The sequence below is a fragment of the Balaenoptera borealis genome (genome assembly GCF_965194805.1).
Source record: "Balaenoptera borealis genome assembly, chromosome: 1".
Taxonomy (NCBI): Eukaryota; Metazoa; Chordata; class Mammalia; order Artiodactyla; family Balaenopteridae; genus Balaenoptera; species Balaenoptera borealis.
The window spans coordinates 184,397,998-184,422,771 of record NC_138860.1 but is presented as its reverse complement, the minus strand read 5'-3'; the positions used below and the strand labels follow the sequence as shown (position 1 = coordinate 184,422,771).

The following is a 24,774-nucleotide window of genomic DNA, read 5'->3' as shown; positions in this document are numbered from 1 at the left end:
GACTTCTCATTGTGGTGGCTTCTCTTGTTGTGGAGCACGGGCTCTAGGCGCATGGGTTTCAGTAGTTGTGGCACTCGGGCTCAGTAGTTGTGGCTCGTGGGCTCTAGAACGCAGGCTCAGTAGTTGTGGCACATGGGCTTAGTTGCTCCGCTGCATATGGGATCTTCCCGGAGCAGGGCTCGAACCCATGTCCCCTGCATTGGCAGGTGGATTCTTAACCACTGCACCACCAGGGAAGTCCCTATCTATCTTTTTTATTATAGTCATCCTCTTGGGTGTGAAGTGGTATCTCATTGTAGCTTTGATTTCAATTTCCCTAATGTCTAATAATGTTGAGGATTTAACATACACTTATTGGCCATTGATATATCTTGTTTGTATCTATTCAGGTCATTTGCTCATTCTTCTTTTTTTGGGCATACTGCACGGCTTACGGGATCTTAGTTCCCTGACCAGGGATTGAACCTGGGCCCTGGCAGTGAAAGCGCCAAGCCCTAATCATTGGGCAACCAGGGATTTCACAGCCCATTCTTAAATTTGGTTATTTATATTTTATTATTCAGTTATGAGTTCTTTATATATTCTGGATATAAGCCACTTATCAGATATATGACTTGCAAACATTTTCTCCCATTTTGTAGGTTTTCTTTTAACTTTCTTGGTGGTGTCCTTTAAAGCACAAAAATTTAATTTTGATGGAATCTAATACATCCATCTTTTCTTTTGTCTTTTGTGCTTTTGATGTTGTGCCTAAGAAAGCTTTGCCTAATCCAAGGTCATGAGTATTTATTCCTGTTTTCTTCTTAGAGATATACAGTTTCAGCTCTTACATTTAGGTCTATGATCCATTTGGAGTTACTATTTGTGTATAATGTAAGGAAAGGATATAAATTCATTCTTTTGCATGTGGAGATACAGTTGTCCTGCTACCACTTCTGGGACAATTATTATTCTTTCCCCATTGAATTACCTTGGCATTCTTGTCAAAAATGAATTGACCATAAACGTGACAGTTTGGTTCTGGACTCTCAATTCTATTCCATTGATCCATGTATCTATCCTTATTACGTCAGTACCCCAGAGTCCTGATTGTATTGCTTTGTAGTAAGTTTTGAAATAGGGAGTTGTGAGTTCTTTTTTCCAACTGTGTTCTTTTTTTCAAGATTGTTTTTGGTATTCTGGATCCTTTATGTTTCTGTATGAATTTTAGGATCAGCTTGTCAATTGCTGTAAAAAAAGACAAGCTGGGATTTTGATAGGGATTGCACTGAATCTGCAGATCAGTTTGACAAGTTTTGTCATCTTAACAACATTGTTTTCCTCGCCATAAACAAGGGATGTCATTGTATTCACTTAGGTCTTCTTTAACCTCTTTTTAAAATTTAATTTAATTTATTTTTGTCTGCGTTGGGTCTTCGTTGCTGCGCCTGGGCTTTCTCTAGTTACGGCGAGCGGGGGCTACTCTTCGTTGCAGTGTGCAGGCTTCTCATTGCGGTGGTTTCTGTTGTGGTGGAGCATGGGCTCTAGGCACGTGGGCTTCAGTAGTTGTGGCACACAGGCTCAGTAGTCGTGGCTCATGGGCTATAGAGCGCAGGCTCAGTAATTGTGGCTCACGGGCTTAGTTGCTCAGCGGCATGTGGGATCTTCCCGGACCAGGGCTCGAACCCATGTCCCCTGCATTGGCAGGCGGATTCTTAACCACTGCACCACCACAGAAGTCCCTTTAATTTTTTTCAACAGTGTTTTGAAGTTTTCAGACTACAAGTTTTGCAACCTTTTGTCAAATTTATTTCTAAGTATTTTATTCTTTTTGATGCTATTGTAAATGGAATTATTTTCTTAATTTTGTTTTCAGATTGTTCACTGTTAGAGTATAGAGATACAATTTATTTTTGTATATTGGTCTTGTACCCTGCCACCTTGTTGAATTCATTTATTAGTGCTAATAGTCTTTTTAGTGGATCCTTTAGGAATTTTTTTTCCATTGAATTATAATTGATTTACAGTGTTCTGTTAGTTTCAAGTATACAGCAAAGTGATTCAGCTATACATACATATATGTCTTTTTTCAGATTCTTTTCCCTTATAGGTTATTACAAAATACTGAGTATAGTTCCCTGTGTTATACAGTAGGTCCTGGTAGGTTATCTATTTTATATATAGTCGTGTTGCAGGAAAGAGAGTGGGGCAAGAGAGGATGGTCATGTCCCAGGTCTCAGGTGAGTCCCAGGGATGGCCGCCAAGTATGGGTTCTTGGGTTTGTGCAGGAAAGAATTCAAGAGTGAGCCATAGTAAAGAGAAAGAAGGTTTATTCAGGGAGATACACACTCTGAAGACAGAGTATGGGCCATCTCAGAAGGCAAGAGAGGCACCAGGGTATGGGGCTGTCAGTTTTTATAGGGGTGGGTAATTTCATAGGCTAATGAGTGGGAGAAGTATTCCAGTTATTTTGGGGAAGGGGTGGGGATTTCCAGGAATTAGGCCACTGCCCACTTTTTGACCTTTGTGGTCAGCCTTGGAACTGTCATGGCATCTGTGGGTGTGTCATTTAGCATGCTGCTGTGTTACAATGAGAATACAGTGAGGCTCAGGGTCAAGTGGAACCATCTTGGACCTAGTTTGTTCTAATCAGTTTATGTTGTGTCCTCAGGCTATGTCATTCTTTTAAAGGCTGTGCCCTGCCCCCTTCCTGTCTCAGTAGTGTGTATATGTTAATCCCAAACTCCTAATTTATCCCTTTCCCCAGGAAATATACAATATATTCAAGATATAATATACAAGATAATGTCATCTGCAAATAGAAATAGTTTTGCTTCTTCCTTTTCAATCAGGATGCCGTTGATATCTATCTATCTATCATCATCTACCTATGTATATCTATCTGCCTACTTATCTAATTCCCTGTTTGTTTGTTTTTGCCTAATTGCCCTGGCTAGAACCTCCAGTAAAATATTGAATAGAAATGGTGAGAGTGGACATCCTCATCTTGTTCCTGGTCTTAAGGAGAAAGCATTCAGCCATTCACCACATGTAGGCAGAATAACGCCCTCCGCCCACCAAAAGATGTCCATAGCCTAATACTGGAAACTGAGAATATAGTGCGTTACATGGCAAAGGAGAATTAAGGTTGCAGGTTGCTAATCAGTTTAAAACAGGGAAATTATTCTAGATTATCTGGGTGGGCCCAGTATAATCACAAGGACCCTTGCAAGTAGAAAAGGGAGGCCGAGGAGGCAGAACCAGAGACATGGCAGCATGAGATGGACTCTATGTCTTTGGCTTTGAAGATGGAGGAAGAGGGCTGATGCTGAAAGTTCAGCTTCTCTGTGCACTGGTGCCGAATAAAATCTCGGAGACAGAGTTTTGGGTGAAGTAGAAAAGGATAGCTTTATTACTTTGCCAGGCAAAGGGGGACACAGTGGGCTCCTGCCTCAAAAAACTATGTGTCCCAACCCAGGAGGATGTGATAAGGAGTTTTATAACAATATTTCCCAAGGGTGGTGTTGCTGACAAGATTAGGGTGTGTGTAGGGGCTCAGGTGGTCGGGTCTCCTAATTTTTCTTTTTAAACTTTATTTATTTATGTTTAAATATTTAATTAATTAATTTATTTGGCTGTGCCGCCAGGTCTTAGTTGCAGCACACGGGATCTTTAGTTTCGGCATGCAAGATCTTTAGTTGCGGCATGCGGGATCTAGTTCCCTGACCAGGGATGAGCCCAGACCCCCTGCATTTGGGAGGGCAGAGTCTTAGCCACTGGACCACCAGGGAAGTCCTGGTCTCTTAATCTTGATGAGCATCTCTGGTCCCTTTAATCTTGCCTCAGGTGGTTTCTTGGCTGCTCCTTCCTTGATTAAAAACTGTTTGAATCTGCCCTTTGGAACTCAGGGAAGGTCATGGAGGCTGGAGTCTTGACTGCAAGAAACAGGGGAGAAAAAATAAGACGGCTCAATGCCCAGGAGCCTCACAGGGCCCCGCTCGGTTTCAGGGTTATGAGACAAGGAATGTGGTGGTCTCTAGAAGGTGGCAAGGAAACAGATTCTGCCCTAGAGCATCCAGCAAGAATTGCAGCCTTGCTGACACCTTGATTTTAGCCCAATGAGATCCAGAGTGGACTTCTGACCTCTAGAACTGTGAGGTAATGAGTGTGTATTGGTTAAGCCACTAAGTTCATGATAATTTTTTTTACAGCAGCAATGGAAACTAATATACACCATTAATTATGATGTTAGGTGTGGCTTTTTCATAGATGCCCTTAGTCAGGAAGTTCTTTTTTGTCTTGAGTTTGTTGAGTGTTTTTATCACAAAAGGGTTTTGGATTTTGTTAAGCGCTTTTTCGGCATCTACTGAGATGATCATGTGGTTTTTATCTTGTGTTCTATTGATATTAATTGAATTTCACATGTTAAATCCGCTTTGCATTACTGGAATAAATGCCACTTGGTAATTAATCCTTTTTCTAAGTTGCTGGATTCAGTTTTGTTGAGGATCTCTGCATGTATATTGGTCCATAGTTTTCTTTTCTTTTGATGTCTTTGTCTTTGATATCAGGATAATACTGGAGTCACAGTGAAACCGTGTGACTCAGAATGGGACTTGAACCCACGGTCTTTTAACTGAGATTACACACTTGGTCTCCAGACTTAATGAAGCTCAGGTTCTTGATGTCTCATCGCAGAAAGAATTCAGTGAGAGCCAAAGTGATGGGTAAGAAGTGGATTTATTTAGAGAGAAGTACACTCCACAGACAGAGTGTGGGCCATCTCAGAAGGTGAGAAAGGCAACAGGGTATGGGGTTGTCGGTTTTTACAGGGGTGGGTAATTTCATAGGCTAATGAGTGGGAGGAGTATTCCAGCTATTTTGGGGAAGGGGTGGGGATTTCCAGGAATTGGGCTACCACCCACTTTTTGACCTTTGTGGTCAGCCTTGAAACTGTCATGGCATCTGTGGGTGTGTCATTTAGCGTGCTGCTGTGTTACAGTGAGTGTATGATGTGTTACAATGAGAATATACTGAGGCTCAGGGTCTAGTGGAGCCATCTGGGACATAGTTTGTTCTAATCAGTTTATGTTGTGTCCTTGGGCTATGTCATTCTTTTAAAGGTTATGCCCTGCCCCCTTCCCTCCTGTTTCAATAGAACAAGCTGGGAAGTGTTCTTTCCTCTTCTATTTTTAAGAAGATTTTGTGAAGAACTGGAATTAATTCTTCTTTAAGTGTTTGACAGAATTTACCAGTGACACCATCTCTTTCTGTTGATCATACTTAGAGCTTCTTGGATGTGGATAATGTTTTTTTATCAAATTTAGGAAGCTTTCAGCCATTATTTCCTTGAGTATTTTCCTGATCGTTTTTCTCTCTTTTCTCCTCTGGCATTTCCATTACCTGTATGGTTGTGTACCTCATGATGTCCCACTTTTCTTGGAATTCTCTGTTCATTTTTCTTCCTTCATTTTCTCTCTGTTCTTCTAATTGCACCATCTCTATTAGTTTACCTTTAAGTTTGCTTATTATTTCTTCTGTCAGCTCAAATCTACTGTTGAGCCCCTCTAGTGAATATTTCATTTCGGTTATCGCACTTTTCAATTCCATAATTTTAGTTTGGTCTTCTTTTTTAAAAAATAATTTTTATCTCTTTGTTGGTATTCTTTATATGAAATAAGGTCATCCTATGTTCCTTTATTTCTTTGAGCATGATTTTCTTTGGCTCTTTGAACATATTTATTATTGCTGCTTTGACGTGTTTGTTAAGCCTGACATCTGGGTGCTCTCAAAGGCAGTTTCTCTTGCCTTTTTTTTTTTTTTCTTCCTTATGGTCACACTTTCCTGTTTCTTTGCATGTCTCATAATTTTTTTTGCTGTTGTTGAAAACTGGAGATTTTAGATATTACATTGTAGCAATGCTGGATATTGATTCCTCCCCCACTCCTCCCTGGGCCTGTTGCTTATATTGTTTGCTTATTTGTTTAGTGACTTGGATGGATATTCCAGTAAAGTCTGTTTCCCTTAGTGTGCAGCTCTAAGGGGGTGCAGCCTTGGGATGACTTTTTTTCTTTAGGGCCCTCTGACTTTCGGTGATCTCTCTGCTATCTGCCTCTGTTGGTGCTACACCCAACTGTTAGCCTAATTGCGAGGTAGCCTCTTTTGTTTTCAGCAATGTCCTGGGGCACAAATTGCTCCACCAGCTCCTCTAGGCGCAGCTCCTGAAGTGTGCATGGCTTCCCCAGACCTCGGGTCCTGCAGCATGTGTGGTTTTATCAACTCCAGCTCCTGCTGTTCGGATGGCATCTCTTGTAGTAGCTTTCCCTTCCAGGCCCCTTGGGTAGTTTCACTGCAGAATGCCTCCAGCCAGATACTTCCCTGTGAATGAAGGGCTTTTAATAGCACCCAGGAGGGCAGATTTCCAGCAAATTTTTTTGGGTGAGGGTTGGGGTAGATGCCATCAAGTCCCGCTGGCACAGCAGCAGAGCAACTATTAACTGATTCAATGAGGCCCTCTCCAACAAGCTCTGGACCTCAAGCCAGTGGGGTGAGAAGTGGGGTTTTTCCTTTGGGTGCGCTATCTCAGCCCTAGGGGTAATAGTTGTTCCTTATATCTGCAGTTATTTTGAGCTTTCGTTACTTCTTGCTTCTTCTCTTGTGACTCCCTGTTATGGTTAATAATTCCTTCTGTTGCACTTTTCCTCACACAGTGCAGAAGCTGGGTGCTGGCAAAGCCACGTGGTCTGCAGGATCCTGCCGTGTGAGTACCTGGAACCAGGAAGCAGAGCCCTTCTCTCCTGAGATGTCTTTCCAGTACTCTTTCTTTCTTTTTTTTTTTTTTAAATTAATTAATTAACTTATTTATTTTTGGCTGCGTTGGGTCTTCCTTGCTGCACACGGGCTTTCTCTAGTTGTGGCGAGCGGGGGCTACTCTTCGTTGCAGTGCGCGTGCTTCTCTCTGCAGTGGCTTCTCTTTGTTGCGGAGCACGGGCTCTAGGCGCGCGGGCTTCAGTAGTTGTGGCACGTGGGCTCAGTAGTCATGGCTCACGGAATCTAGAGCGCAGGCTCAGTAGTTGTGGCGCATGGGCTTAGTTGCTCCACGGCATGTGGGATATTCTCGGACCAGGGATCGAACCCGTGTCCCCTGCATTGGCAGGCAGATTCTTAACCACTGCGCCACCAGGGAAGTCCCTCCACTACTCTTTCTTGACAATGCTTTGGTGCCAGTGGACAAAGGAAAGACATTGAAAGGTTCCAGCCCATTTTCACAGAGCAGGCAAAAATTGTGAGTTTGGAGCTAAGAGGCAATGCAGTGATAACTGGCAAAAACTCAAATGTCCCTCAGCAGCAGAAGGACAAATATGCCACATATATACCAAATATACCACAAAAGTTGTGGTATATTCATACAATGGAATGAGATACCAGAATAAGAATGAATGAACCGATACATACAACACGGAAGATAACGTACAGCAGTGTTCAGTGAAAGAAGCCAGACATAAAGGAACACTCTCTGCATGATTCCACTTGTATAAAATTCAGAAACCAGCCAAATGAGTCTTGGCTGTTAAAGGAAGGATTGTGGTTACCTCTGGTGGGTGTAGTAACTGGGGGATGGGATGGTGGTGATATGGAGAAGATGCTCTTTATCCTGGTTTGGGTGCTGGTCACTTGGGTGTTCTTGTTTTGTGAAAATTCCTCAAGCTTATTCTTATGATTTAAGTACTTTTACATATGCACATGTATGCATATATTTATTTATTACAGCTCAGCAAAATTGACTTGAAAAGTGAGAGGATGTTTACACACCCATGTTCATTGCAGCACTATTCACAATTCCTCAGTCAGGTTTTCTAATCATCTCCTTCTTACAGGAGAGGAAATGGACATGCAGAGAACAGACATAACTTACCTAAGACCACAGAGCCAGTAAGTGGAAAAGGCAGGATTCAACCCAGGTGGGCTCGCTTCTGAGTGGGTCCTGTTAACCTTGGGCTCCGCTGCCTTTCCCCAGGGAGATTGGAGCATCAGAGCGGGGTCAGGACAGCCGACCGGAATAAGATGCACTTTGCCCACCTTGACCAGATGCACAGGAGGAAGGCTGACCGTGTGTCTCCTATTTTACAATTGAAAGATCAGGCCAAAGACTCCTGAGCAGCTCGCACAAGACCTCTCCCTTGGTGCCCAGCTGCGGGCTCTATTTGAGCCTGATTTTTGCTGAGCCTTTGGGAAGCCCATCTCCCAAGACTCCCCCTGGTCCCTGTATTCCTTAAGGAAGTAGGTCCCTCCGGCTCCCACTGGTCATGTTGTGTTTATGTTTAAGAAGCCAGGTCAGGTCACAGGTCAAAGTTAATCCAAAAAGAGTGGGAGGCTACCAAATGTAAAATAGATAGGTGGTGGGAAGCAGTTGCATAGCACAGGGAGATCAGCTGGGTGCTTTTCGACCACCTAGAGAGGTGGGATAAGGAGGGTGGGAGGGAGACGCAAGAGGGAGGAGATATGGGGATATACGTATGCATATAGCTGATTCACTTTGTTATACAGCAGAAACTAACACAACACTGTAAAGCAATTATACTCCAATAAAGATGTTTAAAAAAAAAAAAAAGAGAGAGAGTGGGAGGGAGGAGACAGCCGATATGACCAGCTCAAGTCCCACTGACAGAAGTTCCTAAGCTCCTCACGGCCTCCGGGACATGGTTGCCCCGTGGCTGGTGCTTCTCGCTGCACTGTGCACCTTTCTCCTGGGGGTCTTTGTCTGGGCTGTCTTTGAGCACTTCCTCACCACAGGTGTCCCTTCTACTCTGCAAAATCCTGCCAAGTTCCGATTTCTGTACTGCGTGTTCCTCTACATGGTCACTTTGGTGAGTTTGCACTCAGGCCCTGTCATGGGTTGGGGCACTCTCTCTCTCTGTGCCTTGCCCCTCCTTTCCCTCCTACATTTTCCTTCCCTCTCTCTCTTCAGACTCCCCCAAGAAAGACAGACTTTGCTATAAAGTGGGCTCTCCATAGCCGCAGGTCCTGCATCCATGGATGGGGGGTTGACTGTAAGAGATTGAGCAATGAAGATGTTGGTATCATGGCGGTCCTGGAACCAGTCCTTCATGGACACGGAGGGATGGATGACGGTCCTCTCTTTTGTGTCTGCTATTCTGTTTCTCTCCTTCTTCTTGTCCTTCCTCTCACCTGCCCCCCCGCCTCCTTTCCTTCCTTCAACAGCAAATATTTACTGAGTGCCAATCACTGGGCTCATTTCTGAGGATTCCCAAACAATTCCAGACCCAGCCTCTGCCCTGAAAAGGCTTAGAGCCTGACAGAATGAACTTGCTTCAGCCACAGTGTCTTCCACTTCACGGCACACAGGCGTTTCCCTCCTGCTTAGATTGCAAACACCTGGAAGGCAGGGACCACCTTATGCATCTCTGCAAGCCTAGCCCCAAGCCCAGGGCCTGGCACCTAGCAGGTGCTTACTCACCATTTGCTGATCAATCACCAGGGAATTCACCCAGCGTTTCAGAGTGGCCACACCAGCCAGGCTCTGAACAGGGGTTTGGGATTTTGGGTAGAACGGTGCCTGCCTAGAGCAGCAGATTTGGAAACAGTTTGGCACTAAGAGACAGGCAACTTGATTTAATCCCAATGTCCCAACCCTGGGTGGAGACCTGATGGCAGCCAAACAGTTCACAATGATGACCTGTGGGAAGAACAACCGTTGAAGGAGGTGAGGAGGCCACGCTCAGCTCTGACAGCCGCTCCCTGGCTGTGTGATCTTGGGCAATTTACTTCACCTCTCCGTGTCTTGGTTTCCTCATCTGCAAAGGGGGAACAATTGCATTTCTTCCATCAGGTTGGTAAGAGGATCAAGATGACAGGTGATAAGGGCTAATTTGTTTGGTGATATTTGGTAAATAAGTAAAATATGTTTCTGCGCTGCTGGAATGTTTTACCAGGGAAATGGATGACTTTCAGAGAAATGAACAAGTCTATATCATAATTACATGAACGTCACTGCCCCAAGGAGACAGGCTGAGGATGTGGTACTAGCATCTCTCTTATTAATCCTGGTCACCCACTTTGCTGGAGGTCAGGCTGTCTCAAGCCAGTGGCTGCAATCCTTATGGAATTATAGGCTAGTTTGAGGCCCTAGGGCTGAAAATGAGGGCCTCAGAGGTCCAGGTAGCCCAGAAAACCCGAGACCTTTCCAACCTTCAGTGTTTCTCCTCAAGAGTAGCCCACAAGCCAAGCACCTCTGATGACAGCTGCTCACGGGAGCCTCTGAGATGGGCCATGGAGGGTGAATTCAGCTCATGATGTCCCACCCTAGTCCCCCCAGCACTGAGCCCTCCTAGGACAGACTGCTGATCACAAGGTGACTATGATGAGGGTGGTGATATCCAAGTGGTCACTTGCTTCCAGAAGACAGTTAGGTACAGGAAGGATAAGAATTTTAAGGAGAAGGAGGCGAAACCTAAAAGCTTCTACGGCCCAGAAATCAGGTGTCTAGTTTTGGTATCAGACAACCTTGGGTCTGAGACCTGAATCTTCACTTGCTAGTTTTGTAGACTAATGTCTTTGAGTCTCTGTTTTCTGCTCTAAAAAATGAGGGGCTTCCCTGGTGGCGCAGTGGTTGAGAATCTGCCTGCCAATGCAGGGGACACGGGTTCGAGCCCTGGTCTGGGAAGATCCCACATGCCGCGGAGCAACTAGGCCCGTGAGCCACAATTACTGAGCCTGCGCGTCTGGAGCCTGTGCTCCACAACAAGAGAGGCCGCGATAATGAGAGGCCCGCGCACCGCGATGAAGAGTGGCCCCCACTTGCCGCAACTAGAGAAAGCCCTCGCACAGAAACGAAGACCCAACACAGCCATAAATAAAAAAAAAAAAAAAAAAAATTAAAAAAAAAAATGAGGATAGCAAGAGATGCTTTTTACAGGTGTGAGGTGGGGATTGAATGAGAAATGCATTTAAGGTGCAAGGTACAGTGCTGGGCACTTAGAAAGGACTCCATAAAAATAGATTATTTGTAGTATATATATCAAATCTCTGAAGGCAAAGACACAGCATTTCCTAAAATCATTATTGATTTAAAAGCTGTGATGAATGATTTCAGCCTTACTAAAAGATATAAGGACTAATATAACAAATGCTATAGATTTTATTTTATTTTTTGTTTTTGTTTCATTTTTTGACCTCTTCCCAGGGTGTGTAGGATCTTAGTTCCCTGACCAGGGATTGAACCCGCGCCCCCTGAGTTGGAAGCGTGGAGTCTTAACCACTAGACTGCCAGGGAAGTCCCTAGATTTTATTTTAAAGGGCAAACTCTGCTAGAATATTTTGTGAAAGAGTTTCAATATCCATCTAAAGTTCTGGATCTCAGGCGTTCCTAAACTAGTGATGGTCCCATTTATACTACTACTAATACATTCTTATAAATAATATCAAAATATTATATTATATTTATAATATTTATATATACATATTATAACATTTATGCAAATAATATATTTATAATATAGAAATATAATATTTATATATACAATATATTTATAATATTTATATATAAATAATATGTATTTATAATATTATATAATAATATATAATAATCGATCTTCCTTATTTGCCTCTGTCCTACATTGCCAGCTCTGGCAAATGTGGACTCAACTGTGGGAAAAAACAAACCAAACCAAACCAAACCAAATCTAACTTCCTGGCTGTATCTAGTGACCTTTCAGAATGTCGTGCTAAGAGACGTTTATCACCACATTGCATCGTTCAAAATCCCTGAAACATTTACTCTTCTAGATGCTGGAAATGGATTCCTCAGCTGTGGGCTAAGTGGTGGGGAAAGTAGGTCATCTCCACTGCGTTGGCCACCTTGCTCCCACCTCAGGCTGGGAAATAGGGGTTTTGTTGGGAGTTCCCTTTTGAGAAGCCTAAGCCTTGGCAATGGGGCGGTGGGGATGGGGGTGGGGTGGTCTCCATGGAGCGAATGCACTGGGGCATCCCATAAACCTGGGGCAGGACCCAGTATGAGCTCACACTTGCCAGGACCCTCCAGTGACACACTCCATATAGGTGGTTGCATCTAATTCCCAAGCTTCATCCTCAGGGACTGTAGATTCCATTCTTCTATTTTATAAAATGAGGAAAATTGAAGCTCAGAGAAGGTAACGCTCAAGATCTTTCAGTGAGTCGGTGGTAGATAGAGCTAAGTCTTGACTCCAAATCTGCTGGACTTGAGAACCCAAGCTCTTTCTAGTTTACTGGTTGAGAACATAAGTTCTACATCTTACTTGTTGACGGGCAAGGCACTTGACCTTGGCATGCCTCTCTTTTCCCATCTGTGAAATGGAGCTGATAATTGTGCTTGACTTAGGAGGGTCGCTGAGTGGTTTAAGCCAGTTAATAATCCAAATCACTTGGACCAGTATTGGCATGTTGTAGGAGACTAATAAGTGTCAGCTGTTCTTACTATGTTCACAATTATCCCGTGCTGTTTTCTTTATGGCAAAGACACATATTCCATGCGAGGTCCACGGAAGAGATGATCCATTATGGTGGAAATGCATTTAGTACATGAGATATGATACCATGTAACTATATTTCGTGAAATATTCAGATATTTTGCCTGTTTATAACTAGACTGACCATATTAGTTTAAAAACAATGGACTTCTTTTCACATTTGGCAAATATATAGTCCTTGTGACATTGCTCCTTCCTCCTGAGCCCATGGCAGACATCCCTAATCTATCCCATTACTCTTTCCTGTTGAACACAAATGAGACTTAAGGGTCTGTCATAACCCAGAGAGGCAATGATGGTGTTGACCTAGGTGATGGACCGTCTTTGCCGTCTTAGGCTGGGAGCCAAAGAGAGCGAAGTTGCCAGCCAGCTGCCTTGGACATTGGCTTTGATCAGTTCAATGCCCAACCACTCAGCCCAAACATGGGCTAGCTCTTTGGCAAATTCATACCACTATTCAACCAAGAGCTTTTGGGAGGAGATTCTGAAAGCCCAACGCTTTATCTGGACACACCCTAGAGCCTGATGAGCTCTGGGTGCATGCCTTTGAGGCAGATGAGAAACTGGCAAAACACCCTAGCACTTACAAGGGGCAGGAGTCATCTACCATCAAGACAGATCCTAACCTCTCCTAATATCTCCCGCTCTTTCTCTTACCTCTAACAGGGGAATATACTTGAGAAATTGGGGATTTGCTCCATGCCCAGATTTATTCAGTTTTTGCACAACAGCGTGAGAATCAAGAAGGACCCTGGGCTTGTGGTAACCGACCTGCGTTTTGGAACCGCACCCGTGAGGCTGTTCCAGCCCAAGGCGGCCTCCCCCGGCCCCCCGCGAGGCATCATCTTCTTCCACGGAGGGGAAGCCGTATTAGGGAGCCTGGGTAAGATGGTCCCCGGCGGCTTCGTGAAGGAAGAGCCTCATCTTCATGCACAACTCTGCCCACCCCTCCCATGGGAACCTTGTTGGAGTCACTCCAAGGAATCAGCAGCTGGACGTTGTTATAGGGAGCCCTGACTAAGGGCTTTGGGCTCAAGTCAGCGGATGGTGTGAAAACGTTCTTTTTTTATACTATGATAGTCTTGGTCAAGGAGAGGGTGGTGAAGTGGCCAGGGCTGGGGTAGGGTGGCGTTTGGTGTTTATGGCCCTGCAGTGTTGACTCTTCTCCGCTTCTTCACCACTCACAGCCATTGACCAGTCCTGTCTGTTCTCACCCCACAGTATTTCCCAAACCCATGCGTTTCTCTCCGGCTCTGCAAGACCCCTGTGATCTGAAGCCACCTTCTCTTGTCTGCATCCGTTTATCCCTACATCCCAGTAACTGCTCTCCCCATGTCACCCCTCACCCCTCACAGTCTAATCCTCACCCAGCAGCCAGAAAGAACCCTTAAAAATACAAGTCGGAACTTGTCAGTCTTGCAGTGAACACTTCCTGTGGCTTTACAGGGTCTTTAGGTGAAATCCCAACTCCTCCCCACAGCTGGTGCTGGCCCCGCAGACCTCTCCAACCTGGTTACCCGGGTCTCCCACCTCCCACGGCGATTCACTCTGCTGCAGCCATGCTGCCTGTTTCTCTGGGCTTTGGACACACCAGGCTCCTTCTCACCCTGAAACTCCTGCACTTGCTGTTCCCGAGTCCTCCAAAGTTGTGTCTCCCCCAACCCCTGCTTTGCAGGATGGGTGACCCCTTCTTCATTCTTCCAGTCTGATCTCAAATGTCCCTCTGCAGAGTGGACTCTCTGGACATCTTATCTAAAGAACTCTCCCTGCCCACTCTAGTGCCCTACCCTATGCCCGACCCCACCTCCATCCCTGACATCATCCTTTAGTTTTCTTCATGGCACTTGTCGCAATCTGAACTTATCTCATTCCTCCGGGTGTTTCCTTATTTACCGTCTGCCTTCCCCAACTAAAAGTGGAAATTCCAAGAGTGCAAGAAAGTCTTCTATTTTGCTTGCTGCAGGATCCCCAGGGCCAGGCCTGTGGTTTTATTTTTTGAATGGATGTATGAGTGCATGAATATATAGATGGATGGATGGGCAAATAACTGGGTGAAAGGTTATGTTCATGAACCAACAAACCAATGGATGGATGGAGGGATGGCCGCACAGGAGAAAAATTTTTTTAAATTAATTTTTTGGAGTATAGTGGATTTACAGTGTTGTGATAGTTTCTTGCTGTACAGCAAAGTGAATCAGTCATACGTATACATATATCCACTCTTGTTTAGATTTCCTTCCCATTTAGGTCACCACAGAGCATTGAGTAGAGTTCCCTGTGCTATACAGTAGGTTCTCATTAGTTATCTATTTTATACATAGTAATGTAATATGTCAATCCCAGTCTCCCAATTTGTTCCACCCTCCCCTTCGCCCCTTGGTAACTATAAGTTTGTTCTCTACGTCTGTGTCTCTATTTCCACACAGGAGAAAATTTGCCCATGTGAAGAGGTGGGCTGTTCCCATTACATGTTCCCTGAGATTAGGGTGTACTGCCACCTGGTGGTGAAAATACAATATCTGCATTTGCTGCCCTGAAGCTCTCCCCTTTTCAGAAGTTAATTATGAATAATCTCCCATCTACTGGCCTCACCCTTGTCCAAGATCACTCTTCCCTTTCAGAGGCCCCGGGGAGCACCCCCATTCATTGGCTGGGTCTGTTCCCCTTCCTCTGTGGAGGGATGACGTTATTTCCAAAAGTAAAACCAGGGCTCACTCAGCAAATGTTTACTGAGCACCTACTTTGTGTCAGACCCTCTTTGAGGCACGGGGGACACTGTGAAGAACAAGAAAGGTCCTCATTGGAGCCCACTCAAATGAGGGGGCTGGACAGTGAAACAAATGAGTAGAGTAATTTCACATCATGGTAGCACAGAGCGATGGAGTAGAGAATGACTCAGGGAGCAGATTTAGTTTATCCTATCAGAGGAAGCCTCTCCAAGAAGGCAAAGTTTGAGCTCAGGATCAACTGATGAGAAGGGGCCGGCCCCACAGAGGCCGGGAAAGAGAGCTCCAAGCCTTACGGGAATGGGGTGAGGCACGTGAGGCACCCTCCTTGGGCTCCGTATTTAAAGGGGCACCCAAAACCACAGTGATCCAGATAAATATATTTTTATGCAACATTAAAAATATCAGTATTCATGCAGAAAACTAAGATGAACAACATACCAACATTTATATAAAAGCAGGATCCAAGAGAGCTGGGTAAGTCGTGCAAAAGCAAAGGAGGATTCTATTTAAAATTTCGATGTGTTGTTCATCACGGACGTTTCTGGCATTCATTTTGATTCCTTAAAATATTGCACCAAAGTATTATTTATCTTGGATACTGAGTGTTTTGACGCTCCCTTAATTTTGTGCCCAAGGCGAGTGCCTTGCTTGCCTCACCCTAGTCCCAACCCTGTTAAGGGACAGCAAGTGCAAAACCTCAGGTGCTCCGAGAGAAAGAAGAATGTCGGGGCCACAGAGCGGGGGGCTGAAGTGGGGAAGGTCGGCAGGACCAGGTCGTGGCTAGCAGTTTTCTCCACTCTGGCTGCGTGCACTTTAGAGTCACCCCGGGGGCTGGAGAGTCACACTCACACCCAGCTCCTACCCGAGGCCGACTGTCAGTCTCTGGGGATGGGATCCAGCATCAGTATTTTAATAAAGCTCCCAGATGACTTAAGCCAGGTCTGAGACCTACTTAGGAGCTGCCCACTCTGACTCGTTTTGACCCTTCTTCTGTCACCTCCCCAAACCGTGTTAACAAAGCATGTACCCGCCCCACTGTTGCTTCTCTCTGCCAGATGGTCAATCACCACCTCCCCTGACACTGGAATTGTCTGGTGGGATTTGAGAAATCCTGTCGCCTGTGCTCCCACCCTAGAGATTCTGATTTGGTTGGTCTGGGGCTCAGCCTGGGCAACAGGGTGTGTAAACCGCACACGCCCCCCCACCCCCACCCCAGTATTTCTATAAACAGCCAGGGTTGAGAACTGCTGAGTTAGACGTGGTTTATTTGGTACAGATTCTGTGTCTGGCACTGTGCCCGTGTGGTCAATGTATTAATGGTCAGGGGCCTGCTCTCTGAGAACCTCAGACATACTGCTCGACTCATAGAAATGGCCCATTCGATCACTGCTTACTTCTTAATAACATCTATACATATATATATAATTATTATTTATATTTCAGGGCAGACACGCCCACCTTCCCTCATCTTGGCTTTGTCGGTTTCAAATCACCAAGCCTTCTAGGTCCACAGTTTCCCCTACTGTAAAAGAAAACGTTGCAGCTGGGGAGCTGCAAGGCGCACCTGAGCCCCGATATTCAGGAGATTGGGGTGGACTCAGGTGTCTGACTTGGCTTTTTGTGTTGTCCCGGCAGAGGTGGCCAGAGTCACTTCAGAGGAGCCAAGAATAGGAAGAAAGGGAAGATGCCACACCCAGTGCCAGCACTGTTGGTAGCTCTTCTTGGGGGCTGGGGAGCAGTGCTGGGCCCCGTGGGGCACCGACCTCCCTACAAGTGGCTGTTGTTGTGTCGGTTTTGCCTTGCAGACATGTACCGCGCCCTGTGTGCTTTTCTATCCCAGGAGACCGACTCTGTGCTGCTGTCGGTTGGGTGAATTGTTGGAGAAAGTCGGTGGGTGTTACCTGGGTGACGGAAGGGAGGGGTGAGGCCTCGGATGATTTGCAGAACAGAGGGAGGGGAGGTCCTAGGCCCCCGAGAGAGGCACTCTTACACATGCATCCACGGAGACAGGCGCAGCATGGTTCAAAACAGCCCAGACCCGAAACAACCCAAATACGTCTCGACGGGAAGTGCATGAATCAACTGTGGCATAGTCAATGTTATATTGCACAGCTATTAAGGCGTTATGGGATATGACATAGCTGTTCAAATGAGTGAACTGGAAGGCACACCATACTGTGGATGAATGTCGGCAGTATAACATTCAGTGAAAAAATTTTCAAAAAATTACGTAAAGCCAGATACTTTGTCTACAAAATTTAAAACAATTAAAATCATAATAATACTTTTAAGGAATATACAGAGATACAATGGAACTATGTAAAAAGGAAAGAAAGGGAGTGATGGATATGGGATTCAAGGTAACCGTTCTCTCAGACTGGGAAGGCAGCGAGATGGGGTGGTGGTGGGGGTATTAAGGGCTTGGCTGAAGGTTCTGGTCAAGGTCCTGGCTGTGGTTTGGGGCGATGATGCTGCAGGTGCTTTTTGCATTGTTGAAACTAATACCTTCAAGTCTCAGTCTGGGTTTAGGCTGGGTTCAAGTCCCGGCACGTGGGTTCAAGTCCCAATCTCAGGTGCATGGTTTCAATTAGGCCTGGGAGAAACTTTTAAATATTTGTTTCTAGGCTTTTTTTTTTTTTTTTTTAGCTTGAGGCCATTTTGACTTAAAAAGTAACTTTTTAGCTTCATGCTTTCCTTTAATGTTATTTGTAATAACTGAGCAAAAAAAATTCGAATTAATTAATGTTTAAACGTGTCTTTGGGAATTAATAAATATTAATATTATTAATATTAAAAAAACCCCTAATACCTAATGGACTTATGAACTAACTAGCTAACTAATTAACTGCTGGCCATGCAGGGACCAATGCTGGGAGCGTCTCAAGAAAACCACGACTCAGGGCACCTGAGGTTCTTTGAAAACAGGAGAGGGGGAGCTTTTTAGTGGATGGAGGGGGCCATGGGTACCACTCACCAGAATTCTGGTTCTTAATCCAACAGATTACAGCAAGTCACAGGGAAACAGTTTAGAGAAGGCAAGTGAGAGGAACTAAAAACTGCCCTTTTAGGTTCAACCTCTAGAAAAGCCCCCTCATACAACTTACTTAAAGTAACTTCCTTAACATCTCTGGTTTTCTTGATGAGCTTGAGGAAGACAGCATCTTTCCAGGATCCATCAACATACCTCCCAGCCGGCTGAGCCTTGTGTCTGAAATTCCACCATCAGAGTTTCCACCAGACTCTACATCTCTGAAGGGTGATAATAAAAACATCCCTTGAACACATAAAGGTGTTAATAAGCGCCTCTGTTAATTCCCTGTAGGAAATTGTTGAGGATATTGTTATTCTAGATAGTTGAAAAGACCTAGCACGCAGGCCAGACTGGTTTTGATCGACAGGCTGGTGGAGGAAGAAAGGCAGGTAAGGTTCTTCAGGCTGCCAGGGGGCTGCAGGTGGATGGTGCCTGTGAGGAAATGCCCCGAGAGCACTGTCCGGGGGGAAATGTTCAGGAGCTGGGTGCCCCCTGATTCCTCATCAAGACATAATGCGGTTTCTTAAGTAAGCTCCTGGAGGAGATCAGCCTTGCAACTGTTTGGTTCTGCAGAGCCTTCACCCCTGTGGTGGATGGGCAAGAGAGAGTACAAGGAGGCATGGGCATTTCTGCTTCCTTCTGGCAGGTCTGCGTTGTGATCTGCGGACACAGCGCTGGGGCAGGGATTGTGACCTTGACCTCTCAGACCTTGGTGGGCAGATCCGGTCTTCCTCGGATCCGGGCCCAGGTCCTGATTTATCCCATTGTCTAACTCATCAATTTTCGGCTGCCATCCTTTCCGCAGAACCAACACGTCCAGTTCCTCACCCGGAAGTTCACGATGCGTGTTTAAATACGTGCTTATCGACTTCTCCTGGTGGGATGCCATCTTGAGTGGTGCTTTTATTCCCCCGGAAGTCTGGAAGAAGTACTGGAAGTGGGTCAGCGCGGACAACATACCTGAGAGATTCAAGAAGACAGACTGGGCTTCCCTGGTGGCGCAGTGGTTGAGAATCTGCCTGCCAATGCAGGGGACATGGGTTCGAGCCCTGGTCTGGGAAGATCCCACATGCCGCGGAGCAGCTAGGCCCGTGAGCCACAACTACTGAGCCTGCGTGTCTGGAGCCTGTGCTCCGCGACAGTGAGAGGCCCGCGCACCGCGATGAAGAGTGGCCCCCGCTCGCCGCAACTAGAGAAAGCCCGTGCACAGAAACGAAGACCCAATACACCCATAAATAAATAAATAAATAAATAAATTTATAAAAAAAAAGACAGACTACCAACCCGTGTTTCCTGGCCCTTTCAATGAGGCTGCCTATCTAGAAAACAATCCCTTGTTGGATGTGGAACATACACCCCTCATAAAGGATGATGAGACCATTGCCCAGCTTCCCGAGGCCTTCCTGGTGAGCTGTGAGTATGACATCCTCCGTGATGACATCTTGCTCTGTAAGAAGTGCTTGGAGGACTAGGGGGTCCCCGTGACATGGTACCACGTGGAGGATGGCTTTCATGGATCTCTGATATTATTTGATAGGAAGCCTTTCTCTTTCCCATGCTCCCTGAAAATTGTGAATGCTATAGTCAGTTATATAAAGAGCACACTGTAACCCTGGGGCCCTGAGTAGGGCATAGCAAGTATAGACTCTACTACATGCTGAGTCCTTTGATGAATTGTATTTTATTGATTAAGGAGATGCTAAGTCAGGGCTTACCCTGCAGGGGAAGGAAGAGAAGTAAGCTAAGAATAGCCTTGCCTAGTGTTTGAGAAAATCCAAACTGTGTCTGTTTCCTTTCAGTGCCAACAGTGTTCAATTCTGGATCTAGCAACATTCTCTAACATTCTCATTCAGGTGAAATAAATAGTCAATGGAGAAAAAAATGCCTTTAAAATTTCTCAAAGCTCTAACACACAAGGTCTCTGCAGAATGAATGCCAACAGCTGGCCATACTGTCCGTGGTGGGTATATACCCATAATGCTGAAGCATTGCTTGGGGTCAGGTCCCTGTTGGAGGAGGGGGCACCTAATTGTTCCTGGGGCCAAAGGTCACCAGCCAAATTCCTGCAGATTGGTTACAGATTGGTTCCAGTTGGCCTGAGAAATGCTGCTGCAGTGGATCTCTGCCCTCAGTATAGCCACATTTGGGCTGGACTAAAGGGAAGTTAAGGAGGAGATCAATGGAAAGGGAGATGCAAGAAAAAGCAAGAGGAAGGCAGTGAGGAAAAGGGTGGGCTCTGGGGGCTGGGGACTTTTCCTGAGCTTAAGTCTTTAATCTGAATTCCAAAATTAGATCACTGGTTACCAAGAGGCAGGGTCTCAGAGCCAAGGCTGTCTTGGGAATCTCTGGGTGCCATCTGGGATATGGAAACTGCATTCCCTAAAGCAGTAAGGTGTCAGCTTTCTTTGGTGCACTTATATATTGGTCCCACTTTTACAAAGAACCTTGCCTTCACTTAGCCCACACCACTTTCTCTGCTCACAGAGAAAAGGAAGAGAATATTTGTATTGCATGCTGGGGGCAGTCCACATTAGTTTTTGCATTGGGCCTGTGTTTGCTAGATACATTTGTAGTAGCACTGGGCCTCTCTGCTGCCTAGTCCCACCCAAGTGCTAAAGTTGGAGGATCTCTCTTCTCTGCAACCATAGCATCTCTTGGTGCCAAGGACCTCACCTATGACTGATGGAGGAGGGAGTCTTACGGGTGTCTTCGATCCTTGCCGAGGGGGCAGATATCTACATAAGCAGTTTGGACTGGGATCCTGGGAGCATCGACAGGCATAATGATCCATGTGTTATGTGCAAGCAGCTTTGATGGAAAAGTTTGTTAATTATCTATTGCTGTGTAACAACACTACCATGAACTTAGTGGCTTAAAACAGCACACATTTATTATCTCACAGTTTCTGTGGGTCAGGAGTCTGAGAATAGCTTAGCTGCAATCAAGGTGTTGGGGCTGTGGTTTCATCTGAAGCTCGACTGGGGAGGGATCTACTTCCAAGCTCAGTCAGGTTGTTTGCAGAATTCAGTTTCTTGAAGTTGTAGATGGAGAGCCTCAGTTGCTTGCTAGCTGTTGGCCAGAGGCCACTATTGGCTTCTAGAAGCCACTCACAGGTTTTTGCACGTGAGTTTTCCCCAAATGGCTGGTTTCTTCCTTAAAGTGAGCAAGGGAGAAACACTTAAGCAAGCTAGCCACTAAAATCTAAAGTAATTTAATCACAAATGTAATCACATATATGCCATCACCTTTGCCTTATTCTGTTAGTTAGAAGCAAATCACAGGTCTTGCCCACACAAGGGGATCACACAAGTATGTGAACACCAGGGAGTGGAGATCTTGGGGGCCACTGTAGAGTCTGTCCACCCCAAAAGGTGTCTCCAGAAGGGGACGGGAAGGACAGTCAACACAACTTCTCTGCCTAGGAAATACATTGGCTTGACTTTCTGGAGCTAGTGATGATAGTTATGGGCTGTACGTTGAGACTCTTCCCCATAGGGTCCCCCAGGAGAGGTCCTCTCATCTCTCCCCAGTCCTAACTCCCATCACATCACCATCATCTGGTTTCCCCAGGGGGCAGTAATCTGGACCTTCCTGTAGTCTCTTCCCAGTCATTTTTATGATAAACTCTATGCTCTTGTATTAGTCAGGGTCCAATCAGGAGAAGGAAATCACACCACTCATCTTCTTTTTTCTTTTGCAAGTCTTTTTTCTTTTGCAAGTCTTTATTAGCCTCAAGTACAATAAAATCTTCTGAAGACATTTTCTGCCTTCAAGGATCTACCTAAAAATTACATCCAGGAACACTTATAGGAAATTGTGGACACACAAAGTATCTGGACAGCTAAATGTATCACAATACAAGATTTGATAAGTAAAAAGTCAAGATTATTGATTTTTTCAAAGGGCTGGACAAAGACATAGGGCTCTTCTAGTCTAACCGATCATTAAATTTTTTTTTAATTGTAAAATAGTTGATTTACAATGTTGTGTTACTTTCTGCTGTATAGCAAAGTGAATCAGTTATACATATACATATATCCACTCTTTTTCCTATTCTTCCCATACAGGTCATTACAGAGTATTGAGTAGAGTTCCCTGTTTTATACAGTTGGTCCTTATTAGTTATCGATTTTATATATAGTTGTGTGTCTATGTCAGTCCCAATCTCCCAATTTATCCCTCCCTTCCTTTCCACCCTGGTAACCATAAGATTGTTTTCTATATCTGTGACTCTATTTCTGTTTTGTAGATAAGTTCTTTTGTAGCATTCTTTTTAGATTCCACATATAATATCATATGATATTTGTCCTTCTCTGTCTGACTTACTTTACTCAGTATGATAATCTCTAGGTCCATCCATGCTGCTGCAAATGGCATTATTTCATTCTTTTTTATGGCTGAGTAATATTCCATTGTATATATGTACCACATCTTCTTTATCCATTCCTCTGTTGATGGATATTTAGGTTGCTTCCATGTCCTGGCTATTGTAAACAGTGCTGCAATGAACATTGAGGTGCATGTCTCTTTTCAAATATGGTTTTCTCTGGGTATATGACCAGGAGTGGGATTGCTGGGTCATATGGTAGCTCTATTTTTAGTTTTTTAAGGAAACTCCATACTGTTCTCTATAGTGGCTGCACCAATTTACATTCCCACCAACACTGTAGGAGGGTTCCCTTTTCCCCACAACCTCTCCAGAATTTCTTGTTTGTAGATTTTTTGATGATGGCCATTCTAACTGGTGGGAGGTGATACCTCATTGTAGTTTGATTTGCATTTTTCTAATAATTAGTGATGTTGAGCATATTTTCATGTTTCTTTTTGGCCCTCTGTATGTCTTCTTTGGAGAAATGTCTATTTAGATCTTCCACCCATTTTCTGATTGGCTTGTTTGTTTTTTTGTTATTGAGCTGCATGAGCTATTTGTATATTTTGAAGATTAATCCCTTGTCTAACCCCATCATTTTTCAGCTGGGGAAACAGCTGCTCCAAGAGTGAGCTGATTCACCCAGGATCACCCAGGGATATTCGAGGCATGAGTGGGGGAGTGGCAAGAGTGTCTGAAAAATCGGGCAAAGGATAGCTCCCACAGGCTTTGTAGGCCATGTAAAGAAGTTTAGAGTTTAACTTAAAGCCTTTGGGATACTAATGTTTTTAATCAGAGAAGCAACATGATTAGATTTATATTTTAGAAAAAGTGTCCTGGAAGAAGTTGGGAAACATGTTGCAAAGGACTGAATGGTTAGTTAAAGTGCTACAACAATCCCCCATCCCCTCCCTGCTCTCCACAAAAGCAAAAACAAACAAACAAACAAAAACACATACACACACACACAAACCCCCCAAACAATCCACTAGAATGGAACAAGGGATGGAGGAATGGAGTGACAATATTGGCTGTAGGGCTAGAGAAGAGAGAACAGAGTTGCATCTTATTAAGGAGGTAGAAGGAGACTCAACAGCAGTTTGTGACCAGAGTAGATGGGGGAAAGTGTCGAGGGGTGAGCATAGTGGGTAGCATGAAATGGCTAGGCACATGGACACTGAATCCAGTGAGTTACTTAACCTTAATGGAGCTGGTAAGCATGTAGTTTAGAATACCTTAGTGAGACATAAGTAAAGTGGGGGGTGGGACATGAACCCCTCAACAATCAAGGGGGCAACCATCTTAGTGAAATTTCCGGGGGTTCAACTCCAAGATAAAAGAGAAGTTGTTGCACTTGTATCACCTACTATGACAAATGCACAATGCTCGTTAGGCTTTTCTGGTTTTTGGGGAGGCAACATGCTCAGCTACAAAACTCCTCATAGCCTATTGCCTTTTTTGAGTGGGGACCAGAGCAAGAGAAGGCTCTGTAGCAAGCTCAGGTGTAGTAGAAGCTGCTCTGTCACTTGGAAACCCTACCGCATACGACCAGCCAGTTACTGTCAACCTGTGCCCTACAACTGATGTGGGTCCCACCTGGTTGACCCCAAAATTGTAAGCCATATTTTCTTTCCAGGGGCACCATGTGTTCCCATGGGGCCATACTTCTTGTGTGGAAGGTACATATTAACTTGTGTCCCTCCCCAAAATACAGTGATTTGTACCTCCCAAGAGATGAAAAACCTCATATGAGGTCTTCGAGTGTTTAAAGAAACATCACCTTGGCTCTAACATACATTCAGATAAGCCCTGACTCCCTGCCCAGGGTTATTGCAGATGATAAAATTGCTTTAGTTTCCCTCCTTGTGGGATGAGGCAGAGTTTGTACAGCTGTTAATACATCCTGCTGTACCTGGATTTATGCTTCAGGTCCAATAGAAAAATCAATACAAAACTTAAGAGAAAGCCACTTGCCTTTCCAAGGTAAATCCTGATGGTTTATCAGATTTTTTCAACTGGCTGCATCTGCTACATGTTAGCCTGATCCTAATTCTTGCGGCCCCGTAGAAAGTACTTTTAATCAAATGCTATGTAAGATAAACTAAAGATTTCCCCCCTCCTCCCAGCCTCTGTCAGTCA

General features: G+C 44.8%; 2 protein-coding genes across 2 annotated transcripts in view; both read left to right on the top strand.

Annotated features, from left to right (window-relative positions):
- Positions 1–4,995: 4,995 nt before the first annotated feature.
- The window catches only part of CFAP107 (cilia and flagella associated protein 107), a 100,372-nt gene continuing 80,593 nt past the window's right edge, over positions 4,996–24,774 (top strand). Inside the window, exon 1 of the mRNA XM_082382494.1 lies at positions 4,996–8,572. The gene's annotated coding sequence lies outside the window, so the exon portion shown is untranslated. The remainder of the gene's footprint in view (positions 8,573–24,774) is intronic.
- AADACL4 (arylacetamide deacetylase like 4) lies at positions 8,585–23,405 on the top strand. Its single transcript, XM_082353636.1, is given in 6 exon segments — positions 8,585–8,846; positions 13,173–13,503; positions 17,041–17,104; positions 19,072–19,207; positions 19,517–19,735; positions 19,739–23,405. Coding segments are annotated over 6 exon segments (1,056 nt in total). The 5' UTR covers positions 8,585–8,678; the 3' UTR covers positions 19,877–23,405.